The 13,398-nt window shown below is 49.8% G+C and overlaps 3 protein-coding genes across 3 annotated transcripts; all 3 read left to right on the top strand.

The window, feature by feature from the left end:
* Positions 1-2,576: 2,576 nt before the first annotated feature.
* COL26b_010886 (uncharacterized protein) lies at positions 2,577-4,340 on the top strand (the record flags this gene model as incomplete). The annotated part of the gene is made up of 2 exons (XM_053183571.1): positions 2,577-2,937; positions 3,679-4,340. 2 exons carry the CDS (start codon positions 2,577-2,579, stop codon positions 4,338-4,340), a joined length of 1,023 nt encoding a protein of 340 aa, XP_053032504.1.
* A 4,220-nt stretch (positions 4,341-8,560) lies between these two features.
* Positions 8,561-10,174, top strand: COL26b_010885 (uncharacterized protein; the record flags this gene model as incomplete). Its single annotated transcript, XM_053183570.1, has 3 exons — positions 8,561-8,704; positions 8,754-8,805; positions 8,883-10,174. The coding sequence occupies 3 exons, from the start codon at positions 8,561-8,563 to the stop codon at positions 10,172-10,174; spliced, it is 1,488 nt and encodes a 495-aa protein (XP_053032503.1).
* A 917-nt stretch (positions 10,175-11,091) lies between these two features.
* On the top strand, positions 11,092-12,967 carry COL26b_010884 (uncharacterized protein; the record flags this gene model as incomplete). Its single annotated transcript, XM_053183569.1, has 9 exons — positions 11,092-11,156; positions 11,177-11,197; positions 11,252-11,397; positions 11,451-11,594; positions 11,661-11,722; positions 11,769-11,835; positions 11,978-12,483; positions 12,537-12,667; positions 12,718-12,967. The coding sequence occupies 9 exons, from the start codon at positions 11,092-11,094 to the stop codon at positions 12,965-12,967; spliced, it is 1,392 nt and encodes a 463-aa protein (XP_053032502.1).
* Between the last annotated feature and the right edge of the window lie 431 nt (positions 12,968-13,398).

Raw genomic sequence — 13,398 nt, 5'->3', positions numbered from 1 at the left:
AATACGAGCGAGCTCTCAAAGCACATTGGCTGAATGCTCTGCATGGCCACGATGGGAAAGCGGACGATGTCAAAACGATTGTCATGCGGTTAGTACTTCCAGCGTTTGCGTTTGTGGTTTCATTTTTTCACGGGCGGCGGGACTGAGTTTGCTAATTGAGCCTTCACCAGATCTGGGCTACACAATACCAAGATGACCAAAACAGGGCCGGTGCCAGACGATTGGCACGTAACAACCTCATGGCCAGATACCGATTGTACGTTCTCCACAGCGCATGGGTACACGAAAGGCAGACAGAATTATGACGCGGTAAGGTCAACAGTAACTGTGAACATACCTCTTGACACCAAAAGAGATGGCAAGAATCTGTGGCCATCTGATTCCAAGTATCCCACGGAATTCTTGAGTGTGGACCACTTGAACAGTGTTTTAGAGAAGGACTTCTCTCATCTGGAAGAAGTTCATCCAGTCTCTAGAAGGCCAGTTACTTACAGGACTTCCAGAGATTGCAGGTAAGTCAACGAAGCCTGCGAGTGCTGACAATACAACAGGTTATGATGAAAGCAAGTATATTATCATGTGTTAAGGCCGGAGATAATGTTTCAAACCCAGGAAAAGATGTAGCGATTAGATAAATCTTATACTTCAAGCGCACTTTTGGCCATGACTTATAAGGAATCACCTAGCCGGATAATCGCCACGCAACAGCATTAGATACCAAGAGGGACAACGAGTCAATAAGTATGGGAAACTGCATCAGTGGCATATTGAATTTCACTCACATCGATATGTTCAATTTCGATTACATATATTGATGTTCAATCTTTTTAAAGCAGCATTCTGCCTCTCATTTACCTTGATTTTTAAGAACCCAATGAACAACATTAAGAACCCAACGTGGTATGTTGCAGGAAAGAACCTTGGCTTGACTTGATTACTTCAGCCCTGCCAATTCCCAAAAGCTTTTCTATTCAGTTATAACTGCGTCATGGATGCATTAAGTCTAGTTCCAGGGGAAGCTCTCATCATGTATGTTGAACGTATGTTAGACGCGAAACTAAGTAAATATACTTAGTGAGCCTTCTTCTTCTTCTTCTTCTTCTTCTTCTTCTTCTACCGCTGCGTGGGGAAAATAGTTGTACGCTGACTGAGGCAAGCAGTCCACAAGGCTATCAAGCTATATTTTGTCCCAAAAAGAAGTCCCGAGTTTGGCTCAGCAAGAGGATGATTCTTGTTCCAACGCAAGTCATATTCCAACAAATGCAAACAAACAAATACACATCGTGATTGAATTTCGTCTGGGTTTTACTTACAAATGAGAGAGTCCAAGTACGACTCATGGTGCATTCGCCGAGTGTACTTGGAATCGAGCGGTTCACCCGGCCATACTCTGGAGCCGTTTTTGTTTGTCGCTGTAATTGGAGCCGGCAATGGACAGGTTTTTGTTGTTCAATGAACATTGTAGTTTCCTTTGCCTGGTGTATATCCATGAGCGGTGATAAACTCATTTCCGTTTCTGAAAGAAGTGTTTATATGCCACTCGTCCTTGACGTATCCCGACTTTTGGACGGGAAAGTTGCGTGGTATGAAAGTCATTTTCGTTGAATTGTGAAGATCAGACCTAAAACTGGTTAGAATGTTGCCTAATTACCATGTTATATGAAACCGAGACTCACCTAATTAGCATCGAATCGCATGAATACTGGTTATCAGTGACTGTTTTCCAATGGGCTCCCAATAGTGCAGTGGCATGAGATTCATCTGGTGGTATACCAATCTTCCAAATGACCTCTATCATTCCCAATTTGGGGTTTTCGGTTGTCATAGCTTGGATTTCGTGTTCGATTGCCTGTTCTGTTACTCGAGAGATCGAATTGGCGGTACGCTGTGTGTTGATGGTTAGTAGTTTTCGAACACCATGGCTTCTTATTTAATAGCCCCTTCTGTGTGATGATCGTTACTCACGAGCCGTGCTTACATGTATTTTAAAAAATGAGATTGTGTTGATCGAGCTATATTTGTCGAGTATTGACAGCGATCGCATCATCTTCTCGAGATTCTTGCTTAAAAGAATCTTCCGGGCCAAAAAGGCGTCGACGGGTGCAGCAAAGGAATCGGATCCTGAACAGCATGACCCATTGAATCTTTGCCCAACTCTCTTTGTGTGTTGAATAGCCAATGATTTCATGCATATCAACTGTCCACGCTATTCATCCTCTCGTAGTCTATTTTTGGTTTCCTTTCATTAGTCCTTCAATGCGTCTGCTTTTCGGCTGTCCGCAAAAAGAGAACCTTGCTCGCTACTTTGATTGGAAGCCAGGACCTGCTCTTGAGACGCTTTTCTTTGTACCAAAGTTTCTGACTCCCTTGCATTTACTTTGTGTTCTTCAAGACCTTTGGCTTTTTATATCCAATGGCTTCCATGTGGCTTTGAAACAGAAGCTGGACACATAAGTGTGAGCTCGCGGGCGCCTTGCGAACATCTTAAGTTTAGTTCAGCCCTCTTGATATGGATACAACCTGACTCCTACACCTCTTGCACCTCTTTTCATTCCGCACCACGATCTTTAGTCGCAATGGGCTCCATTCATTCCGTCGTGGCTAAGCTTCCACAAGGCCGGAATGCCGCAGATGCTGAGCGTATCTCTTCAAACTATGTCCCTTCCGAGAAGGATACTTTGGTCTCTCTTTTGGCAGCTCGCGAGCCGTACTCCCAGGAAGATCTGAATATGATGCAGATCCTCCTCTACAACGATGATGAGCCCGATGAACGGTACTGGTTCTACCAAGAAGGCTTTCTCCATCCAGTTCAACTGGGAGATCAGCTTTCTGATGGGAGGTACACCATCATCAATAAACTAGGGAACGGATCGTTCTCGACTGTATGGCTTGCACACGACGAAGTTCTGAGTCGAAAGGTCGCTATCAAGATTGCGTGTGCAGAGGCCCAACGCGAATCCGATGAATTCCCTTCTAACGAGCATGGAATCCTTCAACGACTGCGAGGAAACCCTGCATCACACCCAGGCGCAGAAGTTATTCACCCCTGTCTGGACACTTTCACGATGCAAGGACCAAACGGAAGGCATCGCTGGTTTGTCAGCGACCCAACTTGTATCAATCTCTCACAAAGCAAATTCAGGAGCGAACCAAACTGGTTATTCCGTCTTAGCGTTGCTCGAGCTCTGGTTGCACAGCTCATACGGGGCGTTGCGTATATGCACTCCCAAGGAGTTGTTCACGGAGGCAAGTCCCATACCAACCATCGATTGTCATTCCCTGGAAGGAAGCAAGGCTAACACTTCGTTCAGACTTACACAGCGGAAATCTGCTGCTAGCGTTACCAGATGAAGAGCTATCGAAGCGCAGTGTTCGAGACCTCTACACCAGCTTCGGCTTGCCGCAACAGTATCCAGTAGACATTTGCAAGAAGGTCAGCGACTTTGACGAACCCATCCCAGAAAATGCGCCACCTTACCTGGTGGGTAAGATGTACTTCAACGACAAACATGCCCACAAATTGCGTCTTTATGATGCAAAGCTCCGGATTAGTGACTTCGGGGAATCATGGAGACCCGCTGAGCATGATAGGTATGAACTCAATATACCAGAGCAATCTCGCGCTCCTGAGGCATTGGTTGCAGAGAAGCTTCGCAATGCCTATTGGGTTTCCTGCAGATGTGTGGGCTTTGGGCTGCATTATCGTCGAGCTCTATGCGCGTTACAGCGTCTTCCAAACCTATTTTCCTAGGTTCGAAGAGGTTTGGGCCGAAATGGTCCATGTTCTTGGCAAGCCCCCACAGACATGGTTGGAAGCTTCGAAGGCGGACATCGACTCCGGTAACAATGACAACGGCTCGAACCTCGACAACGAGACGCCTCGGCACAGAGATCCCACCTCTCTTTCGGACCACATTGTGCAGCTCGTAGACAAGGATAGATCAGAGAAGCTGGTTGGAATTTGGGAAGACGCGGATGAAGATGAGAATGTCCCAGCAGGAGAGTTGCGAGATCTGCTCTCCATGCTGGAGCAGATTTTCTGCTGGCTTCCAGAGGACGGAATCAAAGCAGACGATCTCATGAACGGGGATTGGATGAAAAATTGGGGGCTGCCAGCGATTGAAGCGATGGAGAAAGCCTACGAAGAAAAGGCGCAAGTCACGAAGCAGACCTCTGCCAGTTCGGGCTCTGGTTCAGCAAGCAACACCATGCACCATGGCAAGACGGATAGCCCAGTAAACGAGACATGGCTTGGGGTCATTCGTGGACTTTTCAAGACAGCTAGATGGGGGCTGGGAACGGGCGTTTGGTTGTGGCTTGGGCGAGCGCTTGGGATTTGATTTGGCTCGATCGAAGGATGTACCAAAAAGGGAGATCGGTTACAGTAATTTGATTTAATGCATTTCCGAACGGCCTTTTTTCTCAATGTCAACCAACGCAGGGGACTTCAATCGCAACATGTATTGTGCTCTGTTTCTAGTCTTAGCCAACCCGCACTGTTCAACTAGGGATTCGAGCCATTTTTGCATCCCGTGTCGGTGGCTTTGCTGCTGAAATCTCCGACAAGCTGCAATCTCGATTCATCGCCATGTTTGTTCTTGTATTCGCGGCTGTACAACAACGAAGACGGAATGTTGGTTCGTTTCTTGTGGGTGTCATCCTGACTCAGCAAGTCAGGTGATAAAACCACATATTGGCGGGGAGACACCTACTGTACACGAAGAGCACATCAATGCAACAAAGCTGTATTGGTCAGTTTCCACTTCCACTCCTAATGCAATGGAACATCATACTTCATTTCTATGTTCGGCCTGTAAACAAGTCATTCAAGCTCAAGACAGCTTACGATCTAAACACATTCTGTTTGATAACGTCGAAAAGCTATGGGTCATTACCCCTGAAGGCCAAAGCTTCGAGAACTTCAGGAGGGCGGCTTCAAACAATTGCTTCATTTGCTCCACAATATGGGATCATGACCTTCTCTTTGTTGCACCAGAACTATGGGCGACCGTCTGGAAGCCAATCAAATTCCAAATCCTCCGGCACAAGAATACGACGCGTGTTGATATTGCTCAAACCGTGGATCAGACGGTTGTTGTGGCGTTTCGACACCCAAACTTCTGGTCTGGCACAGCCGACGTGCATATCATGATTCATTTGGATCGCATTAAAGGTAGACTGCATGCCAATTTCAAGCGTACCGCTGCTGAGACTTCCACACAGATAGCCCTTTACCAGAGTCTCCAATGATTATGGCAGGCAGCACTGCCTCCCCTTCATCGCTGAACCAGGCTCTCAATTGGTTTAAGAAATGCAAAACAAATCATGGAAAATGTCGAAGCCCCCCAACGGCACGACCAGGATGGCTACCGACTCGCCTTGTCGACATTGGTATTCTAGGCGAACCTGACTGGAAGCTTCGAATAACGAAGGACCTAGACAAGACATCTCCGTTGGAATATATGACTCTGAGTTACCGCTGGGCACCTAACCCTGAGCATTTACTACTATCTGAAAATATTCACGACCTTCAAGCCGGCTGGCCGGTAGAAACATTACCCCAGACCTTCCAGGATTTCATACTCGTCGCCCGTCAGTTTGGGGTCCGATACGTATGGATCGACCGTCTGTGCATCATCCAAGATGACGATACGGATTGGAAAACGGAGGCACCGATGATGGCTAGTGTGTACAGCAACTCGATGTGCAACATTTGTGCATCTGCTTCAGATGGTCCAGAAGGAGGGCTTTTTCGACATCGTGCAGCCGAAGGCATCGCACCGGGTATCGTGGACACAACTTTGACCATAGCGCCAACACCCTCTCCAGTGCGGTGTTACATATACCGACGGAGGTACTGGGATGATCACTTGCCAGAGTCTCCGTTGCATTTCCGCGGTTGGGTTTATCAAGAGTGTTTTTCGCATCGCGGATCGTCTACTTCGCGCCTCAACAAATCATGTGGGAGTGTCTCCAAGAGAGCGGATGTGAAGGTTTTCCGAGAGGAGATGTCAACCCATATCCAGCCGATCATATGAAGGGATTCAAGACTCTGGGAAGCCTGGCAGATCTCGTATCAGGCCCAACGGGGTTCATGACGACCGAATTGCTCAACGCCTGGGAGGTTTCTGTTGAGTCTTACTCGCGTTGTCAGCTTACAAGATCCGAAGATAAGCTTTACGCATTTTCGGGACTTTCAAAGCTCTTCCAGCAAGCCACCGGCGACAGGTTTCTGGCAGGCATGTGGCAATCGGTAATTGTGAACCAGCTGTGCTGGTACACGCACGGAAACTTACGAAGCCCGTCAGAATATCGAGCGCCTTCCTGGTCCTGGGCTTCCGTCGATGGCCCGGTCTTCTCGCGTTCCGGCGACAGCCTTCTAGGCGGAGAAAAGATGGTTAAAGTGATTGACTTGGATGTCAACACGGAGGGCCCAGACTCAACAGTCGAAGTGAAGAGTGGATTCCTTCGCCTGAGAGGCACTATGTTCATCACGTATTGCTGGACAGACTACGGCGATCTTGGAGGGGGAGTGGCAGTGGGTGAGTATCTTGGGCGTCGCGGTGATAAAAGCAGAAACTTGATGCTCTTTCCGGATACCACTGATAGAGTGCTCCAACAAGTAGGGAAGATGATACTGCTGCCAGTTATGAGATTTGCTACCGGAGTCGAAAACTCGGCGCCGGCTCATGTGCCGCGCCACCATGTCGGGTGCTTGGTATTGAGCCCCTGGAAGCACCCTACAATGGGAGATGTTTACCAGAGATCTGGTTATGTCTTTACCAAAGACGTCTTCTGGAATGCAGCACCGGCTGTTGCAGATGGGGTTTTGTTTGATAGCATTGTAGAAAATGCCGAAGTAACCATCATATGAGCCCCCAATTCATTTTATGCCGCGGGCCAACATGCAATCATTCGTGCCTCAACTTAGAAAGTTTCGCTTTTTTAATTCAGCTTTCAGCCTTTCATCAATTCCTTCGAGAATGGATGTATCGTTCGTCGTAATGACATCGGGTGATACCTTATGCATTGACGTCCTGTTGGGAATATGTACGAAGTACACAAATTTCTTCACGAGAATAGAAACCGTAAACAAAACGCCTGCGAGTACAGCAACGGCCTTTGGTAGCATCGCGATTGGCTACCAAGGAAAGCCGTTGGTTCCAGCTGGCCAACAGTGCGTTACGGTGGCTTTCAGCTTGACAGCTTTAGAAAAGAGTGCAAGAAAGAAATCAATTGTTCCACGAAACAGAAATACGCGCAAGCTTTGAGAGGAGTCTTGAGTTGACGCCCTGATTGGTCGCAATACGAGGGTCGATACACGAGACTAAGGCCAGGCCGACTGAGCAGCTTCTTTGGATTTGTTTGTTCAAGAATCGCAACGCAAGACATTCAGAGCCGAGGTCAGGTGCCATCCATTCACACAAGCTACAAAAGAGCATCGCCAGGCGTGGTTGGGCTTGGCGTTCGCGGGGTAGAAAGCGAGCTGTCAAGGCTTGACAGTCGAGCTGCCGCTCAAGCGAAGTGTGTGTCTGTGGCCTCCCTGAGTAAGAAAACCAGACGAACCATCAGTGGTTTGAGTCACTGTGGTCCCCTAATAGTCTAGGCCCAAAACGGATGGTCTCCGGGCGTCCGGCGGCCGAATTCGAGCTTAAGTCCGGTCTGTCTCACACCTGCATCCTATCAATCCCACCGGACCAAACCCTAGGTGAGGATTTTTCTGCTCAGAAGACGAGGGCGGCGGCGGCGTCCGTCTGACGCAGCATGCCGTCACCCAAGAGCCAACCACGCAAGAAGGAATTTGTGGTAGGGATTACTCACAGAGTCACAGTTCCTGCATCGGCGGACGGAGTGGAGTAGAGCCAAGTCCGACCCGGGGCCGGGGTGGAGTTGTGAATAGGGTAGAATGGGGCCCTTTTAAGATTTGCAGATCCAATACTGAGTCTGGAATGTTTCTTGCTGCCTGAACATCTTGTGCAAGTTATGCAGAATTGCCATGTCTTTTGAGAGGCATGCAATGCACAGGATACGAGCACAAGTCATTGACTGGATCCAATGCCTTGCATGACATTAATCAGCTACAAGCAATAGCCCGAGCTTAGTGCTGCATTATTAACTCCCGCCACGGTCAGAAAACGCGGGGTTCGGCTCGGGAGGCTTGGGGGGATGATCACTTCTCTTTAGGACACCCATCCATGTCCCTCCTTACCGCTGCCGGGCTAGACACCAAACACGCTCCACGTCCAACGTGGTGTTGGTCCGTACTTTTTGGAGTCGTGTGGAGACGGGAGGATCACCAGCCTTGTCCTCCAGGGAACCTTTTCACCCCGAGGTCGGCGGCGCGACTCACAGTCATTTGCGACGGTCAAAAAAGTAGGTGACGAAATAAAAGCTGGCTGCGACCCTGGCAGGATCGTCGTCAGTCTTGTTTGCGCCGCACCCTTTTGCTCCTTCACCTGTCTCTTGCCAGTCATCCGCCGCGTTCTGTGTGTCGCGCGCGCCTCTACTGGTTGCAGAGAGTTCAATTGAGTCCAGCTTCTTAGAGTCGACGGCCCCGAAGATGCAGTACGACAAGGAGAACAAGCCGGCCGAGTCGCCGTCGCGCTCCCTCGAGCATGCGACGGATCTTGACCGCCCCGGCTATGGCGACGAGCACGTCGAGTGTCCCCCTCACACGACTGAGAGCAAGCTCGTCAGCAAGATTGTGAGTTCTTCCTGTCGAAACATTACCATGTGAATACTGACCTGGTCAGGACATGAGGGTCATTCCCTTCCTCTGCGTCATGTACCTGCTAGCTTTCCTCGGTAAGAAGCTCACTTTCCCCACCCGCGCATCCAGCCACGATCGCAACTCCAATGCTAATCGCCATTTGCTTTCGCAGACCGAGTGAACATCGCCAATGCGAACGTCTTCGGCCTCAGCACGGAACTGAACCTGAATGGCACCCTCTACAACAATGCGCTTGTCGTCTTCTTCGTGCCCTACATCCTCTTGGAGATTCCCTCCAACATCCTCCTGAAGAAGTTCAAGCCGCACGTTTGGTTGAGCATCAACATGTTTGGATTTGGTCTCGTCACCATGCTCCAGGGCTTCGTAACAAACTACGCTGGACTCTGCACCACCCGGTTTTTTTTGGGAGTCTTCGAGACGGGCATGTTTCCGGGCGCCTTCTACCTCATCGGCATGTGGTACCGGCGCCACGAGGCGCAGAGGAGATACTCGTTCTTCTTCAACAGCACCACTCTCGCAGGAGCCTTCGGCGGTCTCCTCGCTGCAGCGATCGGAAAGATGAGTGGCATCCGCGGCTACGCTGGATGGCGCTGGATCTTCATCCTCGAAGGCCTGTTGACCGTCATTGTCAGCTTCTTCTTCTACTTTTGGCTTCCCGACTTCCCCGAAGAGGTCAAGTGGCTCACCGACGACGAAAAGGCGTTTGTCTCGGCCCGCCTCCGCGCCGATCAGGGGCGTTCCGCCGTGGAGCGCAGCACAACCCTCAAGGATGTCGGCAACATCTTCAAAGATTATAAGGTCATTGTCGGAGGCTTCATGTACTTCGGCCTGATTGTGCCCGCTTATGGCTACGCCTACTTCGCGCCTGGCATTATTCAGACGTACGGCTACGACAGCATCCAGACCCAGCTGCACAGCGTCCCTCCCTGGGCTGTGGCGTTTGTTTTCTCGATGATTATCGCCTTCATCTCTGACAAGACGCGCCACCGATTCCTCTTCGCCATCTTCGCTATCTGCGTCGCCATGGCTGGTTTTGCGATCTTGATCTCCGTGCATAACAACACCTCCGTACAATACGCGTCTCTATTCCTAGTGGCGATGGGTTCTTACACAGCCATGCCCATCATTGTGTGTTGGTTCAACATGAACTTGGGAGGCCATCACCGCCGCTCGATTGGCAGTGCTTGGCAAGTTGGCTTCGGTAACATTGGTGGAATCATTGCCGTCTTTGCCTTCCTGAAGAAGGACGCACCAAAGTACATCCCCGGATACAGCATCTGCATTGCCTTCGTCATTTTGAGTGGTCTTGCGTGTCTCATCTACGCGATCGCATGCTGGTCTGCAAACAAGAGCAGGGATCGGGCTGCCGGACAATCTACGTTGTCAGAGGAGGAGAAGACTGAGTTGGGAGATCTGTCTCCTGATTATAGATACCTGTTGTAGATGATATTCCGGGGTCTTGGGCGGTTGTTGGCTTGTGGCAGGACAAGCCATCTGTTTACACGAAAAGTAGAACCCAGCACTTACCCAGTGCTTTAATGAAGAATGCGTATTCAAGTTTGATGCATTACTAAGCGTTACTCTGCTAGTAAACTGGTGCGAACGCCATGTAATAAGTGCCCAAAACTTAGGCGCATGAGACGCGGCCCTTGACCCATCTGTATCTCCGGACATGGCTCCATCTCTACGGCGTCCTCGGCCTTAAATGTGGGCACCTGTGTCCGCAGCCTCCGGACTTAACTAGCACATGAGGCCAACCCGGTCTGAAAACAAGGGGACATAGTAGAACCGGGTCCAGAATTCGTCCAATGTCCGGAGGGCCAAGTAACGTCAACTGATTAAAGTTTGGATCCGCATTCGTTATTCGCCAGAATCTGGGCGACGTTCAAGCTTGATCTGGATAGTTCCTGCCGCGCGGAAGCTACCCCTGTGATTCACCGGAGCCACCCGCAAGCCGGAGCAGGCAGGACAAGAATCCAAGATGTTTAAATTAACTTGGCCTTAGTAACCCTTGCAATCACCAACATTCAGCGTGCCATGTTCACCAGCATAGCCTTCGACATAGTCACAATCTTCTGGAAATCAGGTGTCGCTAGAATACCGAAGCTACGGTAGCCTTCTTGGCATTCGAGACGGGATTAGAAATCCGTCTTCAACTTACTCCTGACCAAGGACTCAGGGGCTAGGTGCTCTACATCATGTATTCAAGCTCGTCAGAGCATCAGACATTGGACGAACCATTGCCTCGTCCCTTATGCCTCTTGTCCTCGAGACTGTCAAGATGTTTGTTTCTCAACTTAGTCTAACTGTCTTGCTCTTTTCCGGCTTTGCTTTTGGTCATCGACTGCACCACCGCCAAAATGACAGCGTCGAAGATCCTGTCGCACTTCTTTCTCGAGGGATTGAAGCCCTTGGTGGCCAAGATGTTATCGATTCCATAAGCAGCTTGTCGTACTATGGCGAAACGTAAGTCGAGTGCGTGCCTTCAGTGATGGGTGACAATTCATTAACCAAACATAGGATTCTTCGCGCCAGGACCCTGATGATGGGAATCTCTCTCACTGGAGTGGATAATGCAGCTGTCACTGCTGGCCGACAAAACGTGACATTTTCCTTTGATGGGAACAACGTCCGGCAACGCATCGATAAGGTCGCCGCTCTTGGCCGTAAGTAATGGTTTATATCCGGTCAGCCGTTGATTCTTGCTAAGATCTCACAGCTGGATGGACATTTGGGAGAGCCAATCTCAGTCCTATGGACTTCTCATTGATCGTTAACGGCGGTGAGACTGGTTTTGCCGCTGTTGTTAGGGGAAGCTACGACCTTTACAATCCTACTGGAGATCCCCAGGGATACCTAGACGGTAAGCCACTCAAGCTTTCCCCCATACCATTACCATAGGCACAACTAATAAGAATCTTTGCATCAGGTCTTCTTGCATCGTATTTGATCAGCGAGGCATATAAGTGGCAACCGTTACTTCTCTCGACGGTATGGCAGATTTGCGATACTTGCTAGCACTCACTAATGTTAGCAGATTCTGTCTAACAATAAGTTTACCTATCGCTCAGGGGCCTCGGAAGCCGGTGTTGAGCTCCACGGTGGTGAGTCCTGCTAATCATTTTTTTTCCTCATTGCTGCTCGGGCCTTCCAGCTGACAACAAGTAGTCCATGACGATTCACTTAAATTAACGGTTCTTTTCAATCCCGATACCAATTTACCGTACATCATCCGGTCCTACGAAGATCACCCCTTTTTTGGTGCCTCGACACACGATCTCCTTGTTTACGACTACACGGAGGTTGATGGCGTTCAGGCCCCGCAGCGATTCAAGACGATCTACAACGGAAAGCATCTCATTGCGGATTATCGTGCTGATCAGATTCTGGTTAATCCTGCCATCTCTGAAGACTTATTCACGTTACCAGGGAACGCGACGATCCCTCAGGCTAGTGTGCCCGTGCGGGACGCACAATATGACTTTTCTGAGATTGGCGAGACATCCGCCAACTTCCTTTGGCCGGGAGCATACACAGGAACTCCTGAGATCATCGAGTCGGCAGCTTCCAGGCCTTTTAATGATCTGCCCGGCTTATGGGTGATCAGTCCCGAAGGGGCCTTGGCCATGCGACAAGCCGTAGTGGAGCTTGAAGACGGATCTGTCATCGTGCTGGATGCTCCTCCTCACCAAAGCAAGCTCGTCATTGAATGGGCTCAAGCTCGCCTCGGGAAGAACATCACTCACGTTTGGGTTCGTATTCCCAGACAAGCCAAGATTCTCTGCTCGATACTAACGTTCTCCAGCCCACCCATCATCATCATGATCACGCCTTTGGTGTTGTGGACTACGTCGCCAGTGGCGCAAAGCTCATCGTACCTGACCATGCAGCCAGCTACTACACCACTGTGCCCCAAGACCAGATCGTAACCTACAGGTATGCAATTTCCCTTTGAGCGAAGAAGACTGGGCTGAATCATGCAAAAGCCGAAGCGGCTCTCTCGTTCTGAAGGACAGCCGAATACAGTTGGCCCTCGTCGATATGGATGCGACTGTACATGCTGAAGATCACGGCTACGCTCTCGTCCTTCCGGCGTGTCCTACCAGCGACAGTAATACGGCTGTCTTTGACGCAGACCATGGAAACTTGGCCTTCCTGGAGACTTTTGATCATGCAGCAGTACACGAGCTGTTGGCATCTCTGGCTAGCGATGGCGTCGCCACTAATGCTCAGTAAGTACCGCATCACAGTTTCAACCACGTACAGTCTCAAGAGAAAACTGACATTTGTAATGTAGTTTTCTCCCATCTCATGGTCCTGCCGGCAATATCACCGACATGATTCAGGTTGCAGGGTTTTTATATCCATCGCTGTCGCCGTCAGATTTTGTGCATAGTGAAGCAGCCTGCTAAGCGACCCACAATACCTGCCGTCTGGGCACAAACATTCAGCGCACTGTCAGTGCTCTGAGCGTGCGACACCATGGGAGCCCGCGAAGTGGATGAGTGGGCTTGAGATACATTGATACTGCAGCCGCCAGACTAATTTAGTGATACTCTTTACTTGTTGGTCATTGGTCGATTCTGTGAATAGTCTAGCATGCGGTTTGCAAGACACGCGCGCACATGCTTCCGTGAACACAAATGTGAAATTCGTACCGGTCGACT

This window comes from Colletotrichum chrysophilum, assembly GCF_026319265.1.
Source record: "Colletotrichum chrysophilum strain AFK26 chromosome Unknown scaffold_123, whole genome shotgun sequence".
NCBI classification, from domain to species: Eukaryota; Fungi; Ascomycota; class Sordariomycetes; order Glomerellales; family Glomerellaceae; genus Colletotrichum; species Colletotrichum chrysophilum.
The sequence above is the reverse complement of the archived record's forward strand: the minus strand, read 5'-3'. Positions and strand labels throughout refer to the sequence as shown.